The sequence below is a fragment of the Haliotis cracherodii genome, unplaced genomic scaffold, assembly GCF_022045235.1.
Source record: "Haliotis cracherodii isolate W230 unplaced genomic scaffold, xgHalCrac1.p SCAF_13, whole genome shotgun sequence".
Lineage (NCBI taxonomy): Eukaryota > Metazoa > Mollusca > Gastropoda > Lepetellida > Haliotidae > Haliotis > Haliotis cracherodii.
In genome coordinates this window covers 33,089,447-33,102,379 of record NW_027266268.1, presented here as the reverse complement: position 1 = coordinate 33,102,379, position 12,933 = coordinate 33,089,447, and the positions used below count along the sequence as shown (strand labels likewise).

Here is a 12,933-nt window from a genome sequence, read left to right as displayed (position 1 = left end):
ATGGCATCCACACCAACACAAACGAATTCCAAGCAAAGGTTAGATTTTGTATTAAAGACTATGTTGATGCTGTATTTCTATTGAGAAGATCAATAAAACTGATCATTGTCTGCTGTTTAGCTTTACGAATTAAGAGAGAATCTACAAAAGTTTGTTGACAATGACAGGCCTTTCTAAATTCTAATCATAGTCTGAGCGTGCTGACGAGAATTTTGGGAAAGGTCTTCATGTACATCACAGTGTGTTAGCTTTATCATGTTGATGTGTGGGGAAAACCGGAAGCAATGCCTTAATTAACATGATTAATATCTGAATTCTTGATTTTAGCAGTCGAGGAAGGCAAAGTCAAGGTAACTTCAAGTCTCCCCTCGGTCAGCTGTTCAAATCTCCGGTAGGTTTGAGCATTAAGGAGGGGCGTGTGAGCACTGTTACCATGGTAACCGTTGTATGGTGTTTTATTATTTTGACATGGCACTGTTCCTTATGGAATCTTGTCACAACAAAGCAAGAGTGACTCCGTGACATCCATACACCATGAAAATTTAGAAGCCATGTAACAATGGAGGTTACATATGAAAGAACTGAGAATGTTGATTACAGAACACTTTTTATAATTAAAACTGTTCAGTTAGTTTTAAAGTTGTACTTGGGTAAGGCTCTAAAAACATTAAGCCTGCAGAAATATGAACATACAGTTGGTAGTTTTTTAAGAAAATGTAGCCATATTCATTTGCATATTGTATATATTTTTTAAGGTAGCAAAAGGTTGACACCAAGGGGTAACTTAATGTGCTAAATCCATGACTGCCATCAGTTTAGCTTTATGTCTAAAAAGTTCGCTGATACAAAAAACTGAATGAAGCAACTGAACATCAACTGTGGAAAATTCCCACACGACTCGGGTGAATGTGTACATTCTTGCCCTTACTATAAAAAACAAGAGTAATTCACATGTTCATTCTATTTTTAATTTGATAAATTTATTGTACATAAATAACAATAATATGCAATTGCTTCAAATTATTATTGCTATTCATGAATGAGATTGATATATTACTCAAAATAAATTAAAGAACACCCTTTTTTATATCTCTACAGCTAATCTGTCATAGCTAGTAGTATGTATTCAGATATAATGTGATTTGTGCAAATGTGCTGTCACAGTGTCATTTTCAGTGGAAATTACACATGCATTCTTTCCTATTTTCCAGCTTGGCTCAGCGAGATGTCCTGCAGCCGAAAGTGGGGAGACATTACAGGCAGACATTGCCGCCCTTCATGCAAGGCTGTCCCAGGTAGAGACGGAGATTCAGCAGATGAACAATGAGTAAGGAGAGTTGATTGTCAAGCATCCTCTCTAACCGTGCAGCTTATGTATATATCTCCATTCTCTAACCTTTGCAGATTACATATATATCTCCATTCTCTCTTGATAGTGTTCTGGTGGATAGAGTGTCTGCCCAGAACAGAAGGTCAGCAGTTCGATCCCCGACACATCATTCGAAATTTATGTTTAGATTTGGTACTTGTTGTTTCCCAGCCTGACGTTCTCGTCACATCATTCCAAAATATGTTTAAATTTGGTACTTGTTGTTTCCCTGCCTGGCATTCCCGACACATTCCAAAATATGTTTTAATTTGGTACTTGTTGTTTCCCTGCCTGACATTCCCGTCACATCATTCCAAAATATGTTTAAATTTGGTACTTGTTGTTTCCCAGCCTGGCATTCCTGACACATCATTCCAAAATATGTTTAAATTTGGTACTTGTTATTTCCCTGCCTGAGATTAGCATCGGGGAATAACACAAGGACTGGTCAGCTCAGAGATAGAACACTTTGTCTGAGTGGGGTATTCATGTTAAGCTGTGCCATGGTATCTCATAATCATGATAATAGAATTGAGATATAGTACACCAGATAAATGAGGATAACACCCAGCATGAATACTGACTGTTATCTTACCTTGCATGAAGATACTTGTTTCTGATTGGTTACTGAATGTGCAGTTTTATCTCATGTTCAGCTGACAGATATGGAATAAACTTCATATACCCCACAGGGAAATGCTGAACTAGGGTCAAGGTGGATCACACCATATATCCAGAGCGACCCATCTAATTATGTTAAACTTGCACATAGTGTATTTTTTGTATTATTTGTTTGTTTTTTAACGCCCCGCTATTCCAGCTATATAATGACGGTCTGTAAATAATCGAGTCCAGACCAGACAATCCAGTGATTTATATCATGAACATCAATCTATGCACTTTGGATACGATGACATGCATCAACCAAGTCGGCAAGCCTGACCAACTGATCCTTTTTGTCGGCAAGCCTGACAAACATGGTTGCTAAAGACCTATTCTAACCCGGGTAATATTCCATGTTCCTCTTTTCGGTAAATGATGAATGCAACTGCTTCATTGGGTACTGTGCTGGGTAGCGTAGTGCAGGTACCTGTATAATATATTTGAGCCCTCCAAGCCCAGAGAATAATTATGTGATCACAGGTTTGGTTTGGTTTGGTTTGTTTTACGCTGCACTCAGCAATATTCCAGCTATATGACGTCGGTCTGTAAATAATCGAGTCTAGGGACCCCTTAGGTATCTAACTGTCAAATTTTAAAAGTTAGATCCCTGCTTACAGTCCGTTTGATTCCATTTGAGACCGATGAATTGCTCACTAACTCAAAATCTAATAATTGCAACAAAACCAAAATGTGCACAGCGACATGAATTGGACAGACCAACTCTGATGGTTTGTCTCACAATTTTGGACACCCGAATAAAAAAATTGTTTAACAAACGATCATCATATCGTTGACATTTTTCACCATCCCGTACCAGGGAGGACCAGTCGCTCATAGAACAGCCAGGTGGGCGATTTTAATGTGCGAAAGTGACGTAAGGCTTGCTGAGCAAACCATAGATGCGTGATTACTATACCTGAAACAATGAGAACATCACTCGACGCGAAGTCAATTATTTGCAACGTCTTCAATTTTTTTTAAAAAGAATGTGAAAGAGGTAGACCACAATATGCTTTGAAAAAGTATCGTTTACGAACTGCACGTGCAGTTGGGATAACAGAAGGGAAGTTAAAAACTATTTTAAAAAAGTGTACTGATTCAACCTGCAGTGACACACCTGAGGGGACCATCTCAAAACCCAAGTGATGTTTTAAAGTCGATTCATTTCAACAAGAGATGGTTAGAAATGCCATTAAGACTCTGTGTAAACAAAATATCTATGTCTCTCTCCGTACTCTCAAAAAATATATGGAGACAAATCATTCTTTGACCATTTCAAAATATCAGTTATGGAAATTGCTACACCAATTTGGTTTCCGTTACAATAAAGTAGGCTCCGAAAATAGGCATGCATTATGCGAGATGTCTGATATTGTTCGACTAAGGAACCATTTCTTATGCACAATACGAGAAAAACGTTACGAGGGTTATGAGCTTGTATACTTGGACAAAACGTGGGTAAACCCTTCCCATACTACAGGAACACAATGGTTCCCTAGCTCCTCTTCTGATTTCTGTGCCAGGAAATTGCCACGTGGCAAGGGTGAGCGGCTTATTGTGCTCCATGCTGGCTGCAAGAGTCGGGGATTCCTACCAGGCTGTTCGCTAGTCTTCAAGGCAAAATCCAAGGACAACCGAGACTATCATACCGAAATGAACGGAGCGGTATCCCTAGAATGGGTTAAAACTCAACTCAACTGGTATTGCCCCCCAAGTCTGGTTGTCATGGACAATGCTCCATACACAAAAGCCCCAACGTCTAACAGTAGGAAGAGCGTTATGATAGAATGGTTGACATACAAAGCAATACCGTATCCACAAAAAGCAACGAAACCTGTTCTGTATGATATTATAAAGTCTAATAAAACCACACCTGTCTTTAAAGTTGACGAGTATCTTAAAGAACATGGCCATTCAGTTTTGTGATTGATGCCCTATCATTGCGATTTAAACCCAATAGAACTAATTTGGGGTATCATTAAATCGGATGTTGCCAGGCATAATACAGGATGTACAGAAACTGGTTCAACAATCAATAGACACCATCACGCAGGAAACGTGGCTAAAGTGTGTTGAGAAAGTTGAGAATGAAATAGCGAGACATAATTTGGATCATAGTGGATTGGACCATGCCACAATCAAGCCAATGATCATCAGGGTAGACTTGGGACAGTGGCGATAGCGATTCGGACAACAGCGACACCAATTCCGAATGCACTGTCACGGCTTCAGAAACCTTCAACAGTGACTCCGATTGAACACCCAAAACGGCTTTTGAGATGACCCCCATATATGGTGCACATGCTTGTTCATTACCTGGCTGTTCCATGAGCGACTGGTCCTCCCTGGTATGGGATGGCGAAAAATGTCAACGATATGATGATCGTTTGTTAAACAATTTTTTTATTCGGGTGTCCAAAATTATGAGACAAACCATCAGAGTTGTCCTGTCCAATTCATGTCGCTGTGCACATTTTGGTTTTGTTGCAATTATTAGATTTTGAGTTAGTGAGCAATTCATCGGTCTCAGATGGAATCAAACGGACTGTAGAGTGATCTAATTTCTTCTTATACTACGACTAGAACTGTATTGTTCCACTATACGGTATCCCAGTGTTTTTTGTATTTGTTGCTGGTATTCCTTGCATTAAGATGGTTCATAAGTTATTCAGAGGTTTTGCTTGAATGGTACAGAAAATATAGTTGATTTTCCTGAACTGTTTCTGTTACCATGGTTACAGTGGGTACAGACAGGAGGAGCTTCAGTCACACATAGAGAAACTGCATGAGTACAACGAGATCAAAGACACAGGGCAGATGATCCTCGGCAGAATAGGTAAGCGGTAGAAACACCACCCCGACTTGTCCGCCGTGTAGCTCTACCACAGGTGCAGAAACACCACCCCGACTTGTCCGTCGTGTAGCTCTACCGCAGGTGCAGAAACACTACCCAGACTTGTCCGCCATGTAGCTCTACCACAGGTGTAGAAACACCATCCCGACTTGTCTGCCGTGTAGCTCTACCGCAGGTGCAGAAACACCATCCCGACTTGTCCGCCGTGTAGCTCTACCACAGGTGCAGAAACACCATCCAGACTTGTCCTCCGTGTAGCTCTACCACAGGTGCAGAAACACCACCCAGACTTGTCCGCCATGTAGCTCTACCACAGGTGCAGAAACACCATCCAGACTTGTCCGACGTGTAGCTCTACCACAGGTGCAGAAACACCGCCCAGACTTGTCCGCCATGTAGTTCTACCACAGGTGCAGAAACACCACCCAGACTTGTCCGCCATGTAGCTCTACCACAGGTGCAGAAACACCATCCTGACTTGTCCGCCGTGTAGCTCTACCACAGGTGCAGAAAACCACCCAGACTTGTCCGCCGTGTAGCTCTACCACAGGTGCAGAAACACCATCCCGACTTGTCCGCCGTGTAGCTCTACCACAGGTGCAGAAACACCATCCAGACTTGTCCGCCGTGTAGCTCTACCACAGGTGCAGAAACACCACCAAGACTTGTCCGCCTTGTAGCTCTACCATAGGTGCAGAAAACCACCCAGACTTGTCTGCCGTGTAGCTCTGCCACAGGTGCAGAAACACCACCCAGACTTGTCTGCCGTGTAGCTCTACCACAGGTGCAGAAACACCATCCCGACTTGTCTGCCGTGTAGCTCTACCACAGGTGCAGAAACACCATCCCGACTTGTCCGTCGTGTAGCTCTACCGCAGGTGCAGAAACACTACCCAGACTTGTCAGCCATGTAGCTCTACCACAGGTGTAGAAACACCATCCCGACTTGTCTGCCGTGTAGCTCTACCGCAGGTGCAGAAACACCATCCCGACTTGTCCGCCGTGTAGCTCTACCACAGGTGCAGAAACACCATCCAGACTTGTCCTCCGTGTAGCTCTACCACAGGTGCAGAAACACCACCCAGACTTGTCCGCCATGTAGCTCTACCACAGGTGCAGAAACACCATCCAGACTTGTCCGACGTGTAGCTCTACCACAGGTGCAGAAACACCACCCAGACTTGTCCGCCATGTAGTTCTACCACAGGTGCAGAAACACCACCCAGACTTGTCCGCCATGTAGCTCTACCACAGGTGCAGAAACACCATCCTGACTTGTCCACCGTGTAGCTCTACCACAGGTGCAGAAAACCACCCAGACTTGTCCGCCGTGCAGCTCTACCACAGGTGCAGAAACACCATCCCGACTTGTCCGCCGTGTAGCTCTACCACAGGTGCAGAAACACCATCCCGACTTGTCCGCCGTGTAGCTCTACCACAGGTGCAGAAACACCACCCAGACTTGCCCGCCCTGTAGCTCTACCACAGGTGCAGAAACACCACCCAGACTTGTCCTCCGTGTAGCTCTACCACAGGTGCAGAAACACCAGCCCGACTTGTCCGCCATGTAGCTCTACCACAGGTGCAGAAACACCATCCCGACTTGTCCGCCGTGTAGCTCTACCACAGGTGCAGAAACACCACCCCGACTTGTCCGTCGTGTAGCTCTACCGCAGGTGCAGAAACACTACCCAGACTTGTCCGCCATGTAGCTCTACCACAGGTGTAGAAACACCATCCCGACTTGTCTGCCTTGTAGCTCTACCGCAGGTGCAGAAACACCATCCCGACTTGTCCGCCGTGTAGCTCTACCACAGGTGCAGAAACACCATCCAGACTTGTCCTCCGTGTAGCTCTACCACAGGTGCAGAAACACCACCCAGACTTGTCCGCCATGTAGCTCTACCACAGGTGCAGAAACACCATCCAGACTTGTCCGACGTGTAGCTCTACCACAGGTGCAGAAACACCGCCCAGACTTGTCCGCCATGTAGTTCTACCACAGGTGCAGAAACACCACCCAGACTTGTCCGCCATGTAGCTCTACCACAGGTGCAGAAACACCATCCTGACTTGTCCGCCGTGTAGCTCTACCACAGGTGCAGAAAACCACCCAGACTTGTCCGCCGTGTAGCTCTACCACAGGTGCAGAAACACCATCCCGACTTGTCCGCTGTGTAGCTCTACCACAGGTGCAGAAACACCATCCAGACTTGTCCGCCGTGTAGCTCTACCACAGGTGCAGAAACACCACCAAGACTTGTCCGCCTTGTAGCTCTACCATAGGTGCAGAAAACCACCCAGACTTGTCTGCCGTGTAGCTCTGCCACAGGTGCAGAAACACCACCCAGACTTGTCTGCCGTGTAGCTCTACCACAGGTGCAGAAACACCATCCCGACTTGTCTGCCGTGTAGCTCTACCACAGGTGCAGAAACACCATCCCGACTTGTCCGTCGTGTAGCTCTACCGCAGGTGCAGAAACACTACCCAGACTTGTCCGCCATGTAGCTCTACCACAGGTGTAGAAACACCATCCCGACTTGTCTGCCGTGTAGCTCTACCGCAGGTGCAGAAACACCATCCCGACTTGTCCGCCGTGTAGCTCTACCACAGGTGCAGAAACACCATCCAGACTTGTCCTCCGTGTAGCTCTACCACAGGTGCAGAAACACCACCCAGACTTGTCCGCCATGTAGCTCTACCACAGGTGCAGAAACACCATCCAGACTTGTCCGACGTGTAGCTCTACGACAGGTGCAGAAACACCACCCAGACTTGTCCGCCATGTAGTTCTACCACAGGTGCAGAAACACCACCCAGACTTGTCCGCCATGTAGCTCTACCACAGGTGCAGAAACACCATCCTGACTTGTCCGCCGTGTAGCTCTACCACAGGTGCAGAAAACCACCCAGACTTGTCCGCCGTGTAGCTCTACACCAGGTGCAGAAACACCATCCCGACTTGTCCGCCGTGTAGCTCTACCACAGGTGCAGAAACACCATCCCGACTTGTCCGCCGTGTAGCTCTACCACAGGTGCAGAAACACCACCCAGACTTGCCCGCCCTGTAGCTCTACCACAGGTGCAGAAACACCACCCAGACTTGTCCTCCGTGTAGCTCTACCACAGGTGCAGAAACACCAGCCCGACTTGTCCGCCATGTAGCTCTACCACAGGTGCAGAAACACCAGCCCGACTTGTCCGACGTGTAGCTCTACCACAGGTGCAGAAACACCACCCAGACTTGTCCGCCATGTAGCTCTACCACAGGTGCAGAAACACCACCCAGACTTGTCCGCCATGTAGCTCTACCACAGGTGCAGAAACACCATCCTGACTTGTCCGCCGTGTAGCTCTACCACAGGTGCAGAAAACCACCCAGACTTGTCCGCCGTGTAGCTCTACCACAGGTGCAGAAACACCACCCAGACTTGTCCACCATGTAGCTCTACCGCTGGTGCAGAAACACCATCCCGACTTGTCCGCCGTGTAGCTCTGCCACAGGTGCAGAAACACCAGCCAGACTTGTCTGCCGTGTAGCTCTACCACAGGTGCAGAAAACCACCCAGACTTGTCCGCCATGTAGCTCTACCACAGGTGCAGAAACACCATCCCGACTTGTCCGCCGTGTAGCTCTACCACAGGTGCAGAAACACCACCCAGACTTGCCCGCCCTGTAGCTCTACCACAGGTGCAGAAACACCACCCAGACTTGCCCGCCCTGTAGCTCTACCACAGGTGCAGAAACACCACCCAGACTTGCCCGCCCTGTAGCTCTACCACAGGTGCAGAAACACCACCCAGACTTGCCCGCCCTGTAGCTCTACCACAGGTGCAGAAACACCAGCCCGACTTGTCCGCCATGTAGCTCTACCACAGGTGCAGAAACACCATCCCGACTTGTCCGACGTGTAGCTCTACCACAGGTGCAGAAACACCATCCAGACTTGTCCGCCATGTAGCTCTACCACAGGTGCAGAAACACCACCCAGACTTGTCCGCCATGTAGCTCTACCACAGGTGCAGAAACACCATCCTGACTTGTCCGCCGTGTAGCTCTACCACAGGTGCAGAAAACCACCCAGACTTGTCCGCCGTGTAGCTCTACCACAGGTGCAGAAAACCACCCAGACTTGTCCGCCGTGTAGCTCTACCACAGGTGCAGAAACACCATCCAGACTTGTCCGCCATGTAGCTCTACCACAGGTGCAGAAACACCATCCAGACTTGTCCGCCATGTAGCTCTACCACAGGTGCAGAAACACCATCCCGACTTGTCCGCCATGTAGCTCTACCACAGGTGCAGAAACACCATCCAGACTTGTCCGCCGTGTAGCTCTACCACAGGTGCAGAAACACCATCCAGACTTGTCCGCCGTGTAGCTCTACCACAAGTGCAGAAACACCACCCAGACTTGCCCGCCCTGTAGCTCTACCACAGGTGCAGAAACACCACCAGACTTGTCCGCCATGTAGCTCTACACCAGGTGCAGAAACACCATCCAGACTTGTCTGCCATGTAGCTCTACCACAGGTGCAGAAACACCATCCAGACTTGCCCGCCCTGTAGCTCTACCACAGGTGCAGAAACACCACCCAGACTTGTCCGCCATGTAGCTCTACCACAGGTGCAGAAACACCACCCAGACTTGTCCGCCATGTAGCTCTACCACAGGTGCAGAAACACCACCCAGACTTGCCCGCCCTGTAGCTCTACCACAGGTGCAGAAACACCACCAGACTTGTCCGCCATGTAGCTCTACACCAGGTGCAGAAACACCATCCAGACTTGTCTGCCATGTAGCTCTACACCAGGAGCAGAAACACCATCCAGACTTGCCCCACATGTAGCTCTACACCAGGTGCAGAAACACCACCCAGACTTGCCCGCCCTGTAGCTCTACCACAGGTGCAGAAACACCACCCAGACTTGTCCTCCGTGTAGCTCTACCACAGGTGCAGAAACACCAGCCCGACTTGTCTGCCGTGTAGCTCTACCACAGGTGCAGAAACACCACCCAGACTTGTTCGCCGTGTAGCTCTACCGCTGGTGCAGAAACACCACCCAGACTTGTTCGCCGTGTAGCTCTACCACAGGTGCAGAAACACCACCCAGACTTGTTCGCCGTGTAGCTCTACCACAGGTGCAGAAACACCACCCAGACTTGTTCGCCGTGTAGCTCTACCGCTGGTGCAGAAACACCACCCAGACTTGTTCGCCATGTAGCTCTACCACAGGTGCAGAAACACCATCCCGACTTGTCCGCCGTGTAGCACTACCACAGGTGCAGAAACACCACCCAGACTTGTTCGCCGTGTAGCTCTACCACAGGTGCAGAAACACCACCCAGACTTGTTCGCCGTGTAGCTCTACCACAGCTGCAGAAACACCATCCCCGCTTGTACTACCGGCATTACAAACATGAACTATACATACCGTATTCGACGTAATAAGCGCCCCACTCTAATCAGCGCCCACCGGCGATATTTGCTATTATATTGGCTGGTGAACAATCCCAATAAGCACCCCTTCCAATTGATCAATGTGCACAACACTTATATATTCTCATATAATACATGTGTTATATGCACCCTTAATCATGGGAAATTAACTTCTGGAAAAATATATCTGTCGTATATTAACATTTCAGGGTGTCAGCATAAACCACGAAATTTACGATCTTTCAACTCTAGAGCCCCCTATTTCTAATTTTGAGAGCGCCCTGGGCGCTTATTATGTCGAATACGGTATGTGTAGTATGCACAAAAGCGATGGGTTCATGTCAGGGGTCCGAAAAATTTAAAATCCCAGTCGAACATTTGTATTCAGGCCACGCCCCCTTCAATTAGCGTATTATTGTACTACTTTTCACACACATTACAAATTGTTACGTACAGTGTTCCCTCGTTATTGCGTGCTTCGGGTTATAGTGCGCGGTAAAGTATAGCTCCCAAATTTGACTAACATTTTTAATAAACTCAAGTTTTCCAATGACACAAAGTTTCCCCCATCTCAGAAAACATTATTGTCTGATCACCGCGATCAAGTAACACCGGAAATACCAGTCAACAAATCTGAACTGAAGAACGCAATTTAATCCTATCATTATAATATCTGGTGATAAAAAAAAAAATTCACGGTTTATCTGAACTAGAGTTTGCAATATATTTGATTAATTTTATTCAATATTTCATCAATAATTATAATGTTGTTTACAATAATTTCGATGAAATCGTATGCGAAGTGATCGGTAGATCGCACAACTCACCGTTATTTACTGCAACCACGGTCAGATTACCGCTATTGACGCCTTGAAACGAACTTTTGTGGCAAGAGAAAGGATACACATATCATAAATGACATACCATGAGTCGCTAAAAGTCATATTTGAGGCAGTTTGACTATTAAATGTCAACATAACGTTTTCGCAATCAAAATACATGTTGCGCGAGAAGTCCCTACAGTGACTGGTCAAAATCATTACAAACGTCTAAAAATATCCTGCATACCATCTGTACCAAGTGCTACGCTTATGATTCTTATAATTTTAAGTATATGTGATGGAAACTGCAACTAAAATAACACGATATTGGAATATATTATTCCGGATAAAATAATGATTTCAGATACAATTTCTTCCGACCATTGCATCAAAATTCTTTGAAGTTGTATCATTGGATACGTTTTAACTGAATCACCAAGAGATTGGGAGGAAACGTGTGAACAGCTGATTGCTATTTCCGGCTTAGTTTACGAGAAAATACACACGGTAATCTTAATCTCTGCATATAAAACAATGCCTTGGAGAGCAGGAAATACATTTATAATGGTAAATCATCATGTCTAGTGATGTTTCGTATCAAATGTCATACTTTTATTGACCAAGTTTGTTGTACCTGATTATTCACCTGAATTCGCTGAAGGGATAAGATAACGTTCATCAATTATTTGAACCCCGAAGGTAGCGTTGTTTGTTTTTTAAAATGTCCAGACAGAAAAATTTAAATGTCCGGTAAGCAACATTTTAAACCGGACATTTGAGATTCCCAATCGGACATGTCCAGCGCATATGCCCGTTTCCGGACCCCTGGTTCATGTATTACTATCCAAACATATTGCTACTGTGAGCTTATGAACGTAAGCAAATTAGAAGTCACATGAAACAGAATTTTAAGCAGAATTATTTATGAAACAAGTCTACTGATTTGGTTTTAAAATAGTGAGTGAGAGATTTGGGTTTAACACCGCTTTTAACAGTATTACAGTTATATCACGGTGTGCCTGCTTAATGTGGGAGGAAAGCCCGAAGTGATGCAGGTCTCAGATGTTTACCACTTTGGTGAAACCCATGACCACGGGTATGGTGCTGACAAATTCTGAAAAGACATTTACAAATATTTTCAAGCACCTGTTGCATTTTCTGTTATTTATTTCTTGCAGCAACAATGGAAGCTGTGAGAACAAAGGACCTGTATGAGAAATATGGGTTAGAGTTGGAGGATTGACAGAACTTGTGTGATGTCAGCTTTTATTCTGTCTGAGTTGTCCTCGAACCTTGTTTAGATGTGACCTGAATGGACTGTTCGAGTTGGCCAGGAACCTCTTACATGTGACCTGAATGGACTGTCCTAGTTGGCCAGGAACCTCTATTAGATGTGACCTGAATGTACTGTCCTAGTTGGCCAGGAACCTCTATTAGATGTGACCTGAATGAACTGTCCGAGTTGGCCAGGAACCTCTATTAGTTGTGACCTGAATGGACTGTCCTAGTTGGCCAGGAACCTCTTTTAGATGTGACCTGAATGGACTGTCCTAGTTGGCCAGGAACCTCTATTAGATGTGACCTTAATGAACTGTCCGAGTTGGCCAGGAACCTCTATAATATGTGACCTGAATGGACTGTCCTAGTTGGCCAGGAACCTCTTAGATGTGACCTGAATGGACTGTCCTAGTTGGCCAGGAACCTCTATTAGATGTGACCTGAATGAACTGTCCGAGTTGGCCAGGAACCTCTATAATATGTGACCTGAATGGACTGTCCTAGT

At 46.1% G+C, this 12,933-nt stretch overlaps 1 protein-coding gene across 1 annotated transcript; it reads left to right on the top strand.

Annotated features, from left to right (window-relative positions):
* LOC139459205 (DNA repair protein SWI5 homolog) lies at window positions 1-12,619 on the top strand. Its single transcript, XM_071240659.1, has 5 exons — window positions 1-38; window positions 328-391; window positions 1,212-1,327; window positions 4,774-4,868; window positions 12,329-12,619. The coding sequence occupies exons 1-5, from the start codon at window positions 1-3 to the stop codon at window positions 12,391-12,393; spliced, it is 378 nt and encodes a 125-aa protein (XP_071096760.1). The 3' UTR covers window positions 12,394-12,619.
* The last annotated feature ends 314 nt before the right edge of the window (window positions 12,620-12,933 follow it).

Bases quoted from the DNA above. Each gene is read 5' to 3' on its own strand.
- LOC139459205 (XM_071240659.1), top strand. From the start codon at position 1: ATGGCATCCACACCAACACAAACGAATTCCAAGCAAAG. The intron at 392-1,211 runs GTAGGTTTGAGC...CCTATTTTCCAG, and splicing joins GTCAGCTGTTCAAATCTCCG to CTTGGCTCAGCGAGATGTCC. The intron at 4,869-12,328 runs GTAAGCGGTAGA...TATTTCTTGCAG, and splicing joins GATGATCCTCGGCAGAATAG to CAACAATGGAAGCTGTGAGA.